Below are 15,621 nucleotides of genomic sequence, written 5' to 3'. Positions count from 1 at the left end.
ATGTGACCGAGCTCTTCGTGCTACTGTTCCTCTTGCTGCGATGATTAGTATCTTGGTAGAGAAAGGTGGGAATGAAGAAGCTGGATGAGGAATGGTTATTTGTGGTTCATTGGAACTCTAAGCCTAATAAGTAATACATTTCCTCTGTCACCGGGTAGTGTTTTACTCTCTGTGAGATGAGTTATCCTAGCTGCTGACTTAGACTCACAAGAGGAGACTAGAATTACACTGATGTAGGAAACAAGCTCTGGGGTCATTCAGTGACCTAATTAAACAGTCAATAAATTCCTCCATCTGAAGTTGTTTTAATGTGGTGGATGTGGTGCTAACCAGGAAGGAGAGAATAAATCTCCCCACAATCCAATTTCACACATGATAAAGCATCAATGGTGGCATCCATTTTGTTCAAGGAGGACAGCTCATCTCTTAAAGGAGCAATTGTTTATCCACGGGACATCGACATGTCTATGGGCTAGATTGAAAAGAAGCAGGCAGACTATCCTCTCTAGCTACATCAAAGGGCTGTTCAAGATAGTTTAGTAGCCTAGTTTGGGGTCTCTGGTTGCTAGTTTTCAGTTTCCCCTACAAACAGACTCGATCTCACATACTTGCTAATCTAAAGTGTCTTCCTCGTCTCACATCCATCTGCACCGTTCTGAAAACACTAGATCCCCCATACTCGACTGGCGGGGTCAGTACAGACCACAGGTCCTGACTACAAAATCACACACCAGAAAATATAGATTTATTATAATTTGTTGGGTGGAACTGTCAGACTTTCGACTCCTGGTATCATAAAAACACACGTCATGGAAAATGTGTAGAATTTCAGGAAATTAGCTTTAAAATAGCATTTTCTGTCCGTCAACAAGAGGGGTGTGAACAGTTTGGGTTTGCGAGGTGGGGGTTTGTTACTATGCCGATAAAGGACAATATCCATATGAACCTTTGCCACCTAGAACATTTGTGTGACCACCGGACTTTCTCAGACAGTACTTCAGTACCCTAGCACTGGATGTGTTAAAGCAATATTGCAGAAGCCTGCTGGGGATTGTGGAGAACAGCGCTGCATCGTGTTCATTAGGCACCAGATGTAAGAACGGGAGAGACTTCCTGGACTTGTCCAATAAGATAGTCATATTTGATTATGCCCCAATGAACACAACCCTGTTGAGGTGAAGAAAGCCTCTTTAAGACTACTGGTATGGGCCCGAGGTATATGTAGGCTTAAGGTGAGCAAAACCATTGCAACCTACTTAAAAATATGACACGTTTACTCACACACTTAATGGTTTCACACACTCTGCTGTGTTTCAGCTGGACCTGCTGGTGGTGGATGCAGCCAAAGAGAAGAGGGACATGGAGCAGAAACACTCTACCATTCAACAGAAGGTACACCCCCGTCCCCGTCCCCCGTCCCTAGCCTAGGACAGCTATATGAGCCTCTGGCTGGTCTAGAGTGGTGATCTGATGGGAGAGGATCTCTCAGCGATTATAAAAGCCTTTCTTATTGTATTCCTACCCTGTTCTATTAGGACCAGCCCTGAAACTCTGCTGTGATTTTCAACCCCCCCCACCCCCCAAGACATAGAAAAATATAGTATGTATTGTTATGAATGAAGCCATTATTAACTATCTATGTCATTGGACAGGCTTGGGTAATGGCATCTCATTGGACAGGCTTGGTTAATGGGATCTCACAGGCTACGTCCTAAAATGGTGTCCTGGTAAAAAGTGGTGCGCTACATAGTGAATAGGATGCAATTTGTACACAACGTTAGGGTGATCTCATGCAGTGGACACGGACACAGTCACACACCTTACATTATTCAAGTGGGTCGGAAGCTCCGGAGGGCTCACTTAACAACAGGGGTACGTTTCACCACCACCGCCATGTCACCCATCACGGCACTCTAATTCCACGGTGTTGGGTGGTAGATGTCATCTAGGCCTAAGTCACCAACTAAATCCCCATTTTTTTTAAAGGAGAAAAATTCCCATTAAAATGTGTGCATGGAGGGGTCCCTTGCGAAAGAGATCTTGATCTCAATGGAACTCCCTGTTGAAGGTAAAATAAATCAAAGTCCAAGACACTCAGGACAAGTCCAACTGAAACCTGTTTTGGTGCATGGGTGAGTTTTGTGTGTGTCTGTGTTTCTGTCTGGCCTCTTATAGCACGTCAGGTAGTCTGTGTCTTCATGGAATTCTCTTTCTCGCTCCCTTTTTTATTGTGTGTGTGTGTGCACGCGGCACGTGGTGAGCAGCAGCTGGCTCTCCAGCCTAAGCACCATTTCCAGCCAGGACCTCTCTCAAAGGTGGCCCGTGCCAACTTCCGCTCGTCCTTGAGCGCATTGCTTCCCAGCGCCCTCCCTCTCCAAACCCCTCCCTTTCAGTAGATACTATTTTTATATTGTCTCGCTCCCTCCATCTCCCTCTGCCTCGCTCCTTCATTCCCTCTTTCCCTCTCTCTACCTTTCTTCTAACTCCCTCTTGCCCTTCCCCTCCCGCTCTTTCTCTTTCTGCCAGTATGTATAAGCAGTTCTAATCTCTCCTCTTTCTTCCTCCTCCACTCTCTACTCTTTCCCAGGCTGCTCTGCAGGTAAGCCTTTTTCCCCCCATTTTTGTCTCTATCCTGTTTCTGTGCTGTCTCCTGTTCTTTCTGCATGTTGACTGCCCCTGACAGCGATTTAGTAGACTGCTAGAGCAAAACCGACCCAGTCATTCATGTAGACAGAGTAGTGTAGTCACCATGATGTATTATTGACACATGCCTGACCTGACCGGGTTAAGACATGCCTGACCTGACCGGGTTAAGACATGCCTGACCTGACCGGGTTAAGACATGCCTGACCTGACCGGGTTAAGACATGCCTGACGTGCTCCGTGTCGTGTGTGTCTGTTGAAGTCCATGCATGCCGGCTGTGGTAAATGTCAATCATTCATTCACCTTATGTATTGTTGATACAGCATATCCTTTAACTCTCTAGTCATTAAGCCTTGCTGCGAAGGGAAAGGGAGAGAGATTTTGTTAGGTTGATAAATCTCAAACTATAAGCTAAATGCTATAGGTGCTATAGCTATTGACATTCACCTTGCCTAGACTCATGTGCATTTCATTTTCATGAGTGTGTTTTTAGTACGTCTTGTATCTATCTACCTGTGTGAATTACTAATTGCCAGAGGGCACCATCGTGTCACAAAGAACCTCATTGGGCGAAGGGAGCTTTCAGTTTGTGCATGCTGCAGAAAAACATGCGTCTGTACACAGGCGTACAGTGTGTGAGAAGGAGGAGTCAACCACATGGCTCTCAAACAGAAGCTGTGTAAATGTTTCATGCCGGAGCTACTCTGCATGGAGTTGTGTTGGTTATTCTAACCCCATAGCACCAGCCAGCATCAACCTACACACACACACACACACTCTCACATCCCATCAACCTACACACACACACACATACCATCGACCTACACACACACACACACACACTCTCACATCCCATCAACCTACACACACACATACCATCGACCTACACACACACACACACATCCCATCGACCTACACACACACTCTCACATCCCATCGACCTACACACACACACACACACACACACACTCTCACATCCCATCAACCTACACACACACTCTCACATCCCATCAACCTACACACACACACACACACACACATCCCATCGACCTACACACACACACACATCCCATCGACCTACACACACACACACATCCCATCGACCTACACACACACACACACACACACACACACACACACACACACACACACACACACACACACACACACACACACACACACACACACACACACACACTCTCACATCCCACACTCTCACATCCCACACACACTCTCACATCCCACACTCTCACATCCCACACTCTCACATCCCACACTCTCACATCCCACACTCTCACATCCCACACTCTCACATCCCACACTCTCACATCCCACACACATCACACACACTCTCACATCCCATCCACACACACAACACACAACACACATCCCATCCACACACACACACACACACACACACACACACACACACTCTCACATCCCATCCACACACACTCTCACATCCCATACACACACACACACACACACACACTCTCACATCCCATCCACACACACACACACACATCCCATTGACCTTCACAAGCCGATGGGGCCTTAGGGGGAGGGGCCAAGCTCAACCAGCAGCGGTGACATGTGTTGATGACGGCCACACACACAGACACACAGAGGGAAGTGAGGGAGGTTTTGTTGTGGAGAGGCAGCTAACCTGCGACTGTGACGGAGCTTTCACTAGAGATGCTGCTATGGGACAGGTGAAGGTAGATAACGCTAGCTAGCCATCGGTGACTGGGACACACACACACACTAACCTGTCACAGACATGGAGATGGAGATTTTCAGCAGGTTCCACTATGTGTGGTATCTGGTGTGAGCGCTGGAAGAATGGGGCAAAAGGTGTGTTTTTCTCTTCAGCTTGACATGGCTCTGTGCTATGGGCATTCTCTGTGTGGTTAACAATCTCCATTTTGTATGTCAGAAACAAGTGTCCTCTTTTTTTATTTTTTTCCCAGTTTCTGTGTTTCTCAGCCCTTTCTTGTTCTTCCGTTGTGAGTCTTTTAGGGGACAGAGGTTGATGGCCACAGCTTTTGCGCGTGGAGATCCTCTGTACGTAATAGTTCATTTTAATTTGATATTTGTTTATTATTGACCCCCCCCACCCCCACCACCGGAGTGATGACTGATTTGCATTGTCATGCTGTACATTAATGATTTTTGCCGAGGCATGGGGTTTTTCTCATTCTAATGTATGGCTCCAATTGTTTTCCTCCTCACTACAAAGCATTAGCCTGGTCCCAGATCAGTTTTGGCTGCCATTCCAACTCCTTGTCACTCATTGTCCAGTTGGCAAGTCTGGTTGCTCTCATTACTTAGGTCCTGTTTTGAAACATTTACTTTTTCTTCTCCTTGAAGCAATACCTGATCGGACATGTATGGGAAGCTATGTGGTACAACCCCTGCCTTCACCTTCCAATCCTGTTAGATTGCTGATTACGCCAAGGAAGGAGAGAAGGATTAAAAAATATAACTTTTCAAGCAGGGCGATGGTTCGCCCACACAATCGATTATTGCCCTGGTCTTTGATTGGTTGGGGTTTGGATTCTATGTTCCGGTCTGTCTTGAGCCTTTGCTGATTGGCCAATGTGCAGTATGGCTTTGTGTTTGGGTCTTACGGACAGGCTCCAGTTGTAGTAGTGTCTTTAGAGGGATGGCATGTTTTCACAGCTTCCCAAAATGAACAACTATTTCATTCCTCTAGGGTACATGCTGGGACACAGCCCTTGAATAATACATACAGCCCAAAAAGACTTCTTAAGAGTCTGAGTAGGCTACACACTAGTGAGGCTACACACTAGTGAGGCTACACTGTACAATGAGGCTACACTGTACAATGAGGCTACACTGTACAATGAGGCTACACTGTACAATGAGGCTACACTGTACAATGAGGCTACACTGTACAATGAGGCTACACTGTACAATGAGGCTACACTGTACAATGAGGCTACACTGTACAATGAGGCTACACTGTACAATGAGGCTACACTGTACAATGAGGCTACACTGTACAATGAGGCTACACACTAGTGAGGCTACACACTAGTGAGGCTACACACTAGTGAGACTACACACTAGTGAGACTACACACTAGTGAGACTACACACTAGTGAGGCTACACACTAGTGAGGCTACACACTAGTGAGGCTACACACTAGTGAGGCTACACACTAGTGAGGCTACACACTAGTGAGGCTACACAGTACAACGAGGCTAGACGCTAGTGAGGCTAGACGCTAGTGAGGCTAGACGCTAGTGAGGCTAGACGCTAGTGAGGCTAGACACTAGTGAGGCTAGACACTAGTGAGGCTAGACACTAGTGAGGCTACACTGTACAATGAGGCTAGACACTAGTGAGGCTACACTGTACAATGAGGCTACACACTAGTGAGGCTACACTGTACAATGAGGCTACACACTAGTGAGGCTACACTGTACAATGAGGCTACACACTAGTGAGGCTACAGTGTACAATGAGGCTACACTGTACAATGAGGCTACACTGTACAATGAGGCTTCACTGTACAATGAGGCTTCACTGTACAATGAGGCTACACACTAGTGAGGCTACACACTAGTGAGGCTACACACTAGTGAGGCTACACACTAGTGAGGCTACACACTAGTGAGGCTACACACTAGTGAGGCTACACACTAGTGAGGCTACACACTAGTGAGGCTACACACTAGTGAGGCTACACAGTACAACGAGGCTACACAGTACAACGAGGCTACACAGTACAACGAGGCTAGACGCTAGTGAGGCTAGACGCTAGTGAGGCTAGACGCTAGTGAGGCTAGACGCTAGTGAGGCTAGACGCTAGTGAGGCTAGACGCTAGTGAGGCTAGACGCTAGTGAGGCTAGACGCTAGTGAGGCTAGACGCTAGTGAGGCTAGACGCTAGTGAGGCTACACTGTACAATGAGGCTACACACTAGTGAGGCTACACTGTACAATGAGGCTACACACTAGTGAGGCTACACACTAGTGAGGCTACACTGTACAATGAGGGGGGCGCTGCATCATTTGTGGGGGACGACATGTTTACTGTTGCCTTGTTTGATCATGGTTAGTGATAAACCCAGCCGTCATATGAGATAGGATTTCCTTACCAAACTCTCTCGCAAGACTGACTGGAGAGGTTGTGAGGAGGGCTCTGTCCTTTTGTCTTTGGCTTATTACGAGTTTTTATTTTCACGGTGGAGGGCTGAAACATAATTATTTCGCCCCACGATGAAATGGGAGGGAGGGACTATTGTCTAGATCTATCTCAGTTCGTATGTCAGTCACACGCAAAATCTCACACCACTGGCCCGACGATTGACCCGTCTTGCTCACCACTGGCCCGACGATTGACCCGTCTTGCTCACCACTGGCCCGACGATTGACCCGTCTTGCTCACCACTGGCCCGACGATTGATCCGTCTTGCTCACCACTGGCCCGACGATTGACCCGTCTTGCTCACCATTGACCCGTCTTGCTCACCACTGGCCGGACGATTGACCCGTCTTGCTCACCACTGGCCCGACGATTGACCCGTCTTGCTCACCACTGGCCCGACGATTGACCCGTCTTGCTCACCACTGGCCCGACGATTGACCCGTCTTGCTCACCACTGGCCCGACGATTGACCCGTCTTGCTCACCACTGGCCCGACGATTGACCCGTCTTGCTCACCACTGGCCGGACGATTGACCCGTCTTGCTCACCACTGGCCCGACGATTGACCCGTCTTGCTCACCACTGGCCCGACGATTGACCCGTCTTGCTCACCACTGGCCCGACGATTGACCCGTCTTGCTTACCACTGGCCCGACGATTGACCCGTCTTGCTCACCACTGGCCCGACGATTGACCCGTCTTGCTCACCACTGGCCCGACGATTGACCCGTCTTGCTCACCACTGGCCCGACGATTGACCCGTCTTGCTCACCACTGGCCCGACGATTGACCCGTCTTGCTCACCACTGGCCCGACGATTGACCCGTCATGCTCACCACTGGCCCGGCGATTGACCCGTCTTGCTCACCACTGGCCCGGCGATTGACCCGTCTTGCTCACCACTGGCCCGGCGATTGACCCGTCTTGCTCACCACTGGCCCGACGATTGACCCGTCTTGCTCACCACTGGCTCGACGATTGACCCGTCTTGCTCACCACTGGCCCGACGATTGACCCGTCTTGCTCACCACTGGCCCGATGATTGACCCGTCTTGCTATGGAGATCCTGGGGGGAATCTTTTTTTTATAACAACAATGCATTTTAAAACCGTGGTAGTAAGAGTTGTGGTGATTTAGTAGTTACTCTCTGTTGGATTGAAGGGGTTCATTTAGTAGTTACTCTCTGTTGAATTGAAGGGGTTCATTTAGTAGTTACTCTCTGTTGAATTGAAGGGGTTCATTTAGTAGTTACTCTCTGTTGAATTGAAGGGGTTCATTTAGTAGTTACTCTCTGTTGGATTGAAGGGGTTCATTTAGTAGTTACTCTCTGTTGGATTGAAGGGGTTCATTTAGTAGTTACTCTCTGTTGGATTGAAGGGGTTCATTTAGTAGTTACTCTCTGTTGAATTGAAGGGGTTCATTTAGTAGTTACTCTCTGTTGAATTGAAGGGGTTCATTTAGTAGTTACTCTCTGTTGAATTGAAGGGGTTCATTTAGTAGTTACTCTCTGTTGAATTGAAGGGGTTCATTTAGTAGTTACTCTCTGTTGGATTGAAGGGGTTCATTTAGTAGTTACTCTCTGTTGAATTGAAGGGGTTCATTTAGTAGTTACTCTCTGTTGAATTGAAGGGGTTCATTTAGTAGTTACTCTCTGTTGAATTGAAGGGGTTCATTTAGTAGTTACTCTCTGTTGAATTGAAGGGGTTCATTTAGTAGTTACTCTCTGTTGAATTGAAGGGGTTCATTTAGTAGTTACTCTCTGTTGGATTGAAGGGGTTCATTTAGTAGTTACTCTCTGTTGAATTGAAGGGGTTCATTTAGTAGTTACTCTCTGTTGAATTGAAGGGGTTCATTTAGTAGTTACTCTCTGTTGAATTGAAGGGGTTCATTTAGTAGTTACTCTCTGTTGAATTGAAGGGGTTCATTTAGTAGTTACTCTCTGTTGGATTGAAGGGGTTCATTTAGTAGTTACTCTCTGTTGGATTGAAGGGGTTCATTTAGTAGTTACTCTCTGTTGAATTGAAGGGGTTCATTTAGTAGTTACTCTCTGTTGAATTGAAGGGGTTCATTTAGTAGTTACTCTCTGTTGAATTGAAGGGGTTCATTTAGTAGTTACTCTCTGTTGAATTGAAGGGGTTCATTTAGTAGTTACTCTCTCTCGGATTGAAGGGGTTCATTTAGTAGTTACTCTCTGTTGGATTGAAGGGGTTCATTTAGTAGTTACTCTCTGTTGAATTGAAGGGGTTCATTTAGTAGTTACTCTCTGTTGGATTGAAGGGGTTCATTTAGTAGTTACTCTCTCTCGGATTGAAGGGGTTCATTTAGTAGTTACTCTCTCTTGGATTGAAGGGGTTCATTTTGTGATTGTGTGAAAGTTTGGCATCTTTGTACAGACAGTTTCCGTTCCCCCTCCATTTGTCTGCCTGCCATTGTGTACATTCTGTACTGTACCCCCCCATCCAAAAATAGCCTCTGTTGTCCTACAGTATAAGCGTGTGTGTCAAACCAGGGGATTGCTAGGCTGAGGTGTTTAGCTCCAGGCCCCTTTGCTCAGGTTACAGTGCAGAGTGCAATCTGGTCGTGAGGACACACACACCCCCCGTTAGCTGTATGTAGAGGCTGAAGGTTTGATGTTGAAGCGCAACACAGTGGTCAAACTCCTGTTACACACAGATCAACCAGCAGCGTCTTGCAGACAGATGCAGACCTTACTCTGGAGCAATTGGGACGACTATAGGCCAGTGGAACCAAGATCTGACAGTATGGTTTTGTGTTGCCGGGGGCAGATTTGACCGTGCCACTCTAAGGAAGTGTTTTGTGATTTCCATGTCGTGTGCTAGTAGTCATTTGGAACTGAGAGGATTACTGCCATCGTTTTACACTTGGATGTTTATTATCCTACAATTAAAGTTTTATCTTTCCTATCACAGATAGAATTTGACTTGCCTTGTTAAATAAAAGTTTTAAAAAACAAACAGAAAACAAATGATCTGTTTCATTAAATCCTATTGTTTGTCTTCAAACTCTTTTAACGACAAGTTCAGCAACACTTTGAACAGTGAATTCATAGAAGTTTTATCACCCCCCCCCACCCTCTGACTGCATGGTGTCCAGTGTCCCAGAGGCTTAGGAAAGTGTGGCTGGGGGGGAGGGCTATCTCATGACAGTGGTGGCCGGTTGGTCAAGTTCCAGGGGTGTCAGTGGCTTTTTCAGAGAGAAGGCAACTCTGCCCCAGACCACAGGTGTTAAAGGATCGAGTCGGCTTACTGTCGCAGGAAACAAGGATGAAGACCGATGCAACAGAACTAGAATGAGTAGAATGGGCCTCCCCATTCAAGTTAATGATGCTATTAAGGGTGGATTGGCAGCCGTTTTAAGAGTCTATTTCTATGGTCACTGCTACGTCCGCCTGGATCTCTCTTGGGCCTGGATCTCTCTTGGGCCTGGATCTCTCTTGGGCCTGGATCTCTCTTGGGCCTGGATCTCTCTTGGGCCTGGATCTCTCTTGGGCCTGGATCTCTCTTGGGCCTGGATCTCTAGAACATTTCTATTTCAAAGGACCAGGCGTGTTCAGTAGGCACTAAATAGGAAAATGTCTAGTTTGTGTGAGACTACCTCACCCATTTCCGAAAAAGCAGTTCCCTTTTTTCATTTTGATCAAACCCAAATATTTTACCAACAACTTTTCAAAGTACCCTGCTCTTCCTCTCCAAACTCCATAGAAATGCCATTACTATGTAAGTTGTATAATTAGCCATGACTTTTATAGAAACCCATTGCTTTTGTTTAGTGTTTGTTACCTACTGAATTGTCTGTCTTTGTAAGGTCAACAGTGTTGTGTTCATTTATTGCCCACCGTAGCAAAACGTTGTGCAACGGAAAACGAAAGCAGGCTTTTCTTATTGGACAAGTTTAGTGGTTTTCTTCCTTTTCATGCCTAGTGAACACGACCCCAAAATGTGTGGCTCAAAGGTGCTGAGTCGCTCTTCACCTGGACGCCCACAGTGAATCAGGATCAGCCTGTTTTGCCTGCCTTACTGACTGAACGTGTCTGTACGCCACAAGCTTGTTTGTGTGCTGTGTATTCGATGTGTAAAACCAAGTGCTACCAACACTAAATGCCATTGTCCATTCAAATGCTCTCTCTGTGTTCTCCTACCTCTGTGTTCTCCTACCTCTACTCTCTCTCTCCCTCTCTGTGTTCTCCTACCTCTGTGTTCTCCTACCTCTGTGTTCTCCTACCTCTGTGTTCTCCTACCTCTGTGTTCTCCTACCTCTGCTCTCTCTCCCTCTCTGTGTTCTGCTACCTCTGCTCTCTCTCCCTCTCTGTGTTCTGCTACCTCTGCTCTCTCTCCCTCTCTGTGTTCTGCTACCTCTGCTCTCTCTCCCTCTCTGTGTTCTCCTACCTCTGCTCTCTCTCCCTCTCTGTGTTCTCCTACCTCTGCTCTCTCTCCCTCTCTGTGTTCTCCTACCTCTGCTCTCTCTCCCTCTCTGTGTTCTCCTACCTCTGCTCTCTCTCCCTCTCTGTTCTCCTACCTCTGCTCTCTCTCCCTCTCTGTGTTCTCCTACCTCTGCTCTCTCTCTCCCTCTCTGTGTTCTCCTACCTCTGCTCTCTCTCTCCCTCTCTGTGTTCTCCTACCTCTGCTCTCTCTCTCCCTCTCTGTGTTCTCCTACCTCTGCTCTCTCTCTCCCTCTCTGTGTTCTCCTACCTCTGCTCTCTCTCTCCCTCTCTGTGTTCTCCTACCTCTGCTCTCTCTCTCCCTCTCTGTGTTCTCCTACCTCTGCTCTCTCTCTCCCTCTCTGTGTTCTCCTACCTCTGCTCTCTCTCTCCCTCTCTGTGTTCTCCTACCTCTGCTCTCTCTCTCCCTCTCTGTGTTCTCCTACCTCTGCTCTCTCGCTCCCTCTCTGTGTTCTCCTACCTCTGCTCTCTCGCTCCCTCTCTGTGTTCTCCTACCTCTGCTCTCTCTCTCCCTCTCTGTGTTCTCCTACCTCTGCTCTCTCTTTCAGGACTTCTCGAATGACGACACCAAGCTGGAGTACAATGTGGACGCAGACAATGGCATTGCAATGGAGGGCTACCTGTTTAAGAGGGCCAGCAACGCCTTCAAAACATGGAACAGGTCAGCTAGAGGACATGATGCAAATCCCCCCTCTTTTTCTCTCCCCCTGTTCCCCCTTCTCTCTCTCTCCGTCTCTCTCTCTAGCTGTGCCCTGTAATGGCTTCACCGTTGCACTAAACACCACAGTACATGTTCAGTAGGTAGAACATTCCTGGTAGCAGTAATCTTTCTGTGTCCTCTAACCTTATGGTGATTTTTGTTACTAGCTGGGTGGGGAGGTGATAAGTCACTGTTTAGTATGCATTCATCCAGGGCAGTCAGTCAGGAGGGAAGAATGGTGGGAGGGAGGTAGTGATCTGACACCTGGGAGAGCGCTACGTGAGCTGCATGGAGTTAGCAAGAAGAACTCCAAGTCTTTTATTGTCCTATAGCCTCCAAAGACATTCCCTGTACTGCGAGATGGTCTGTGGAACCATGCTGTTTGAAAAAGTTGGATATTATAGTGCAGGGAAGCTTTTTCCCAGACCATCAAACCATGACAAACGGCATAGTTTTCTACCAACCCTTCCAGAATAGGATTTAATCGCCATAATATCAGATTACTATTTTTTTGTCAATTTATTTGTCCTTCATTAAATCTCTATCAATTTTAATTGCCTATTAAATACTTCAAATTGTCTCACCTGTTGACCGTGATGTGAACGCTCCTCTCCTTTCAGGCGCTGGTTCTCCATTCAAAACAATCAGCTAGTTTACCAGAAGAAGTTCAAGGTAAGTCGGATTACTCCATTCGTGTCCCAAATCGGCTCCCTGTATAGTGCACTACTTTTAACCAGAGCCCTATGGGTAGTGCCCTGTATAGAGACATAGGGTCCCATTTGGGATGCGGCCAACATCAAATATACACTTCCAGCCCAAATTCCCCCTGCATTTGTAATACAACGAGGTAATATAGGGAGGAAAAACAATTCACTTTGCAGCAGGTAACCAGGTTACAATATGGAATTAAATGAGCACCAGTGTTGTGTATACCTCTGAAGAAATTAGATTTGTGTGCGTGTCTGTGTGTGCTCGCTTGAGGCTGCGCATACAATTGTATCTGAGTGTGTACATTGCATTGTGTGTGTGTGTTACGGAGGCTGTGTTCTCCTTTCCCAGGATAATCCCACAGTGGTGGTGGAGGACTTGCGTCTATGTACAGTCAAACACTGTGAAGATATCGAACGCCGCTTCTGCTTTGAAGTGGTGTCACCCACCAAGTAAATACACACACACATTATAATGCACATATATACAAAAGTATGTGTACACGCCTTCAAATTAGTGGATTCGGCTATTTCAGCCACACCCCTTGCTGACAGGTTTATACAATCGAGCACACAGCCATGCAATCTCCATAGACAAACAATGTCCCATACTGTAGAGCTCAGTGACTTTCAACGTGGCACCGTCATAGGATGCCACCTTTCCAACAAGTCAGTTTGTCAAATTTCTGCCCTGCTAGAGCTTCCCCGGTCAACTGTAAGTGCTGTTATTGTTAAGTGGAAACGTCTAGCAGCAACGATGGCTCAGCCGCGAAGTGGTAGGCCTCACAAGTTCACAGAACGGGATCGCCGAGTGCTGAAGCACGTGGCGCATAAAAATTGTCTGTCCTCGGTTGCAACACTCACTACCAAGTTCCAAACTGCACCTGGAAGCAACGTCAGCACAAGAACTGCTAGAACTGTTCGTCGGGAGGTTCATGAAATGGGTTTCCGTGGCAGAGCAGCCACACACAAGCCTAAGATCACCATGTGCAATGCCAAGCGTCGGCTGAAGTGGTGTAAAGCTCGCCGCCATTGGACTCTGGCGCATTAAGAATGTGTTTTCTGGAGTGATGAATCACGCTTCACCATCTGGCAGTCCAACGGACAAATCTGGGTTTGGTGGATGCCACGAGAACGCAACCTGCCCGAATGCATAGTGCAAACTGTAAAGTTTGGTGGAGGAGGAATAATGATCTGGGGCTGTTTTTCATGGTTCGGCTAGACCCCTTAGTTCCAGTGAAGGGAAATCTTAACGCTACAGCATACAATGATTTTCTAGACTATTCTGTGCTTCCAACTTTGTGGCAATAGTTTGGGGAAGGCCCTTTTCTGTTTCAGCATGACAATGCCGCCATTCACAAAGCGAGGTCCATACAGAAATGGTTTGTCGAGATCGGTGTGGAAGAACTTGACTGGCCTGCACAGAGCCCTAACCTCAACCCCATCGAACACCTTTGGGATGAATTGGAATGCCGACTACGAGCCAGGCCTAATCACCCAACATCAGTGCCCGACCTCACTAATGCTCATGTGGCTGAATGCTGCGCGGACTTGCTTCCAATGTTCCAATATCTAGTGGAAAGCCTTCCCAGAAGAGTGGAGGCTGTTATGGCAGCAAAGGGGGGAACCAACTCCATATTAATGCCTCTGAATTTGGAATGAGATGTTTGACGAGGGGGTGTCCACATACTTTTGGTCATGTAGTGTATATACACTTACAGAGTACCTACACACCCCAATATTGTCACACCACACACAGAAATGTGCACACACACACTCTGGTGCTGCTAGCAAATAGACCTCTACACACTAGATTTCAATCAGGCCAGGTAGCAGGCTGACGTCCCCGTGTTCCTCCCCCTCCAGGAGTTGTATTATGCAGGCTGACTCTGAGAAGCTGAGGCAGGCTTGGATCAAAGCTGTCCAGAACAGCATCGCCACTGCCTTCAGGGAGCAGGGAGAGGACGCTGAGGTGAGTCACCACGCGCTCCCAGAACTAATGACCTCATGACATTTCTCCATGTTATTTATTTGCTATTTGTTTTCGTTTAGTACATGCCAGGATGTTAGTAATCAGACATACCTCATGTGAACAAAAGTAAAGGATTTCCCTTGTGTGTGTGTGTAGCAATAGACAATAAAGTAACGTTCTTCTAGTGTTATATGTTGTGTATAACGTCATGTTCATGACTATCCATGCCAGAAGCTGGACCGGAGGTCTTCCACCTCCACAGGCAGCCTGGACTCAGGCGGCGAGCCCAAAGAGAGGTCACTGAAGGGTGAGAGCGCCCTCCAGAGGGTCATGGTCATTGGGGGCAACGCCTGCTGCTGTGACTGTGGCCAACCTGACCCACGCTGGGCCAGCATCAACCTGGGAATCACCCTCTGTATCCAGTGCTCTGGGATACACAGGTATACTACATACTACTTCAGTATGTACTACACTGAACAAAAATATAAACACAACATGTAAAGTGTTGGTCCCATGTTTCATGAGCTGAAATTTAAAAAAAATCCCAGCAATGTGCCATACGCACAAAAAGCTTATTTCTCCAAAAAGGTTATGCACAAATATGTGTACATCCCTGTTAGTGAGCCAATAAATGTCCACTTTAAAATGTGAGGTTTTGTCACACAACATAATGCCCCAGATGTCTCAAGTTGAGGGAGCGTGCAATTGGCATGCTGACTGCAGGAATGTCCATCAGAGCTGTTGGCAGAGAATTGAATGTTCATTTCTCTACTATAAGCTCCAATGTCTTTTTAGAGAATTACAACTGCAGACCACGTGTAACCTCACCAGCCCCGGACCTCAACATCCAGCTTCTTCATATTGCGTTTTTTATATTTTTGTATTTTTTATATTTTTATATATATATATCACCCAATGCCTCCAGTGCTTCCAGGATACACAGTACATTCCTATCACTGCAG

General features: G+C 47.0%; 1 protein-coding gene across 7 annotated transcripts in view; it reads left to right on the top strand.

The window, feature by feature from the left end:
- LOC129867468 (arf-GAP with coiled-coil, ANK repeat and PH domain-containing protein 2-like) overlaps positions 1–15,621 on the top strand; it is a 66,672-nt gene that overhangs the window by 29,122 nt on the left and 21,929 nt on the right. For 6 of the 7 annotated variants that reach the window (XM_055940903.1, XM_055940900.1, XM_055940902.1 and 3 more), the window contains exons 9-14: positions 1,318–1,392; positions 11,829–11,941; positions 12,601–12,652; positions 13,040–13,140; positions 14,554–14,659; positions 14,891–15,099. In XM_055940903.1, coding sequence (XP_055796878.1) covers positions 1,318–1,392; positions 11,829–11,941; positions 12,601–12,652; positions 13,040–13,140; positions 14,554–14,659; positions 14,891–15,099 — 656 coding nt within the window. The remainder of the gene's footprint in view (positions 1–1,317; positions 1,393–11,828; positions 11,942–12,600; positions 12,653–13,039; positions 13,141–14,553; positions 14,660–14,890; positions 15,100–15,621) is intronic. The other variant, XM_055940899.1, reaches the window with a different exon arrangement.

The sequence above is a fragment of the Salvelinus fontinalis genome, chromosome 12, assembly GCF_029448725.1.
Source record: "Salvelinus fontinalis isolate EN_2023a chromosome 12, ASM2944872v1, whole genome shotgun sequence".
NCBI lineage: Eukaryota > Metazoa > Chordata > Actinopteri > Salmoniformes > Salmonidae > Salvelinus > Salvelinus fontinalis.
The sequence above is the reverse complement of the archived record's forward strand: the minus strand, read 5'-3'. Positions and strand labels throughout refer to the sequence as shown.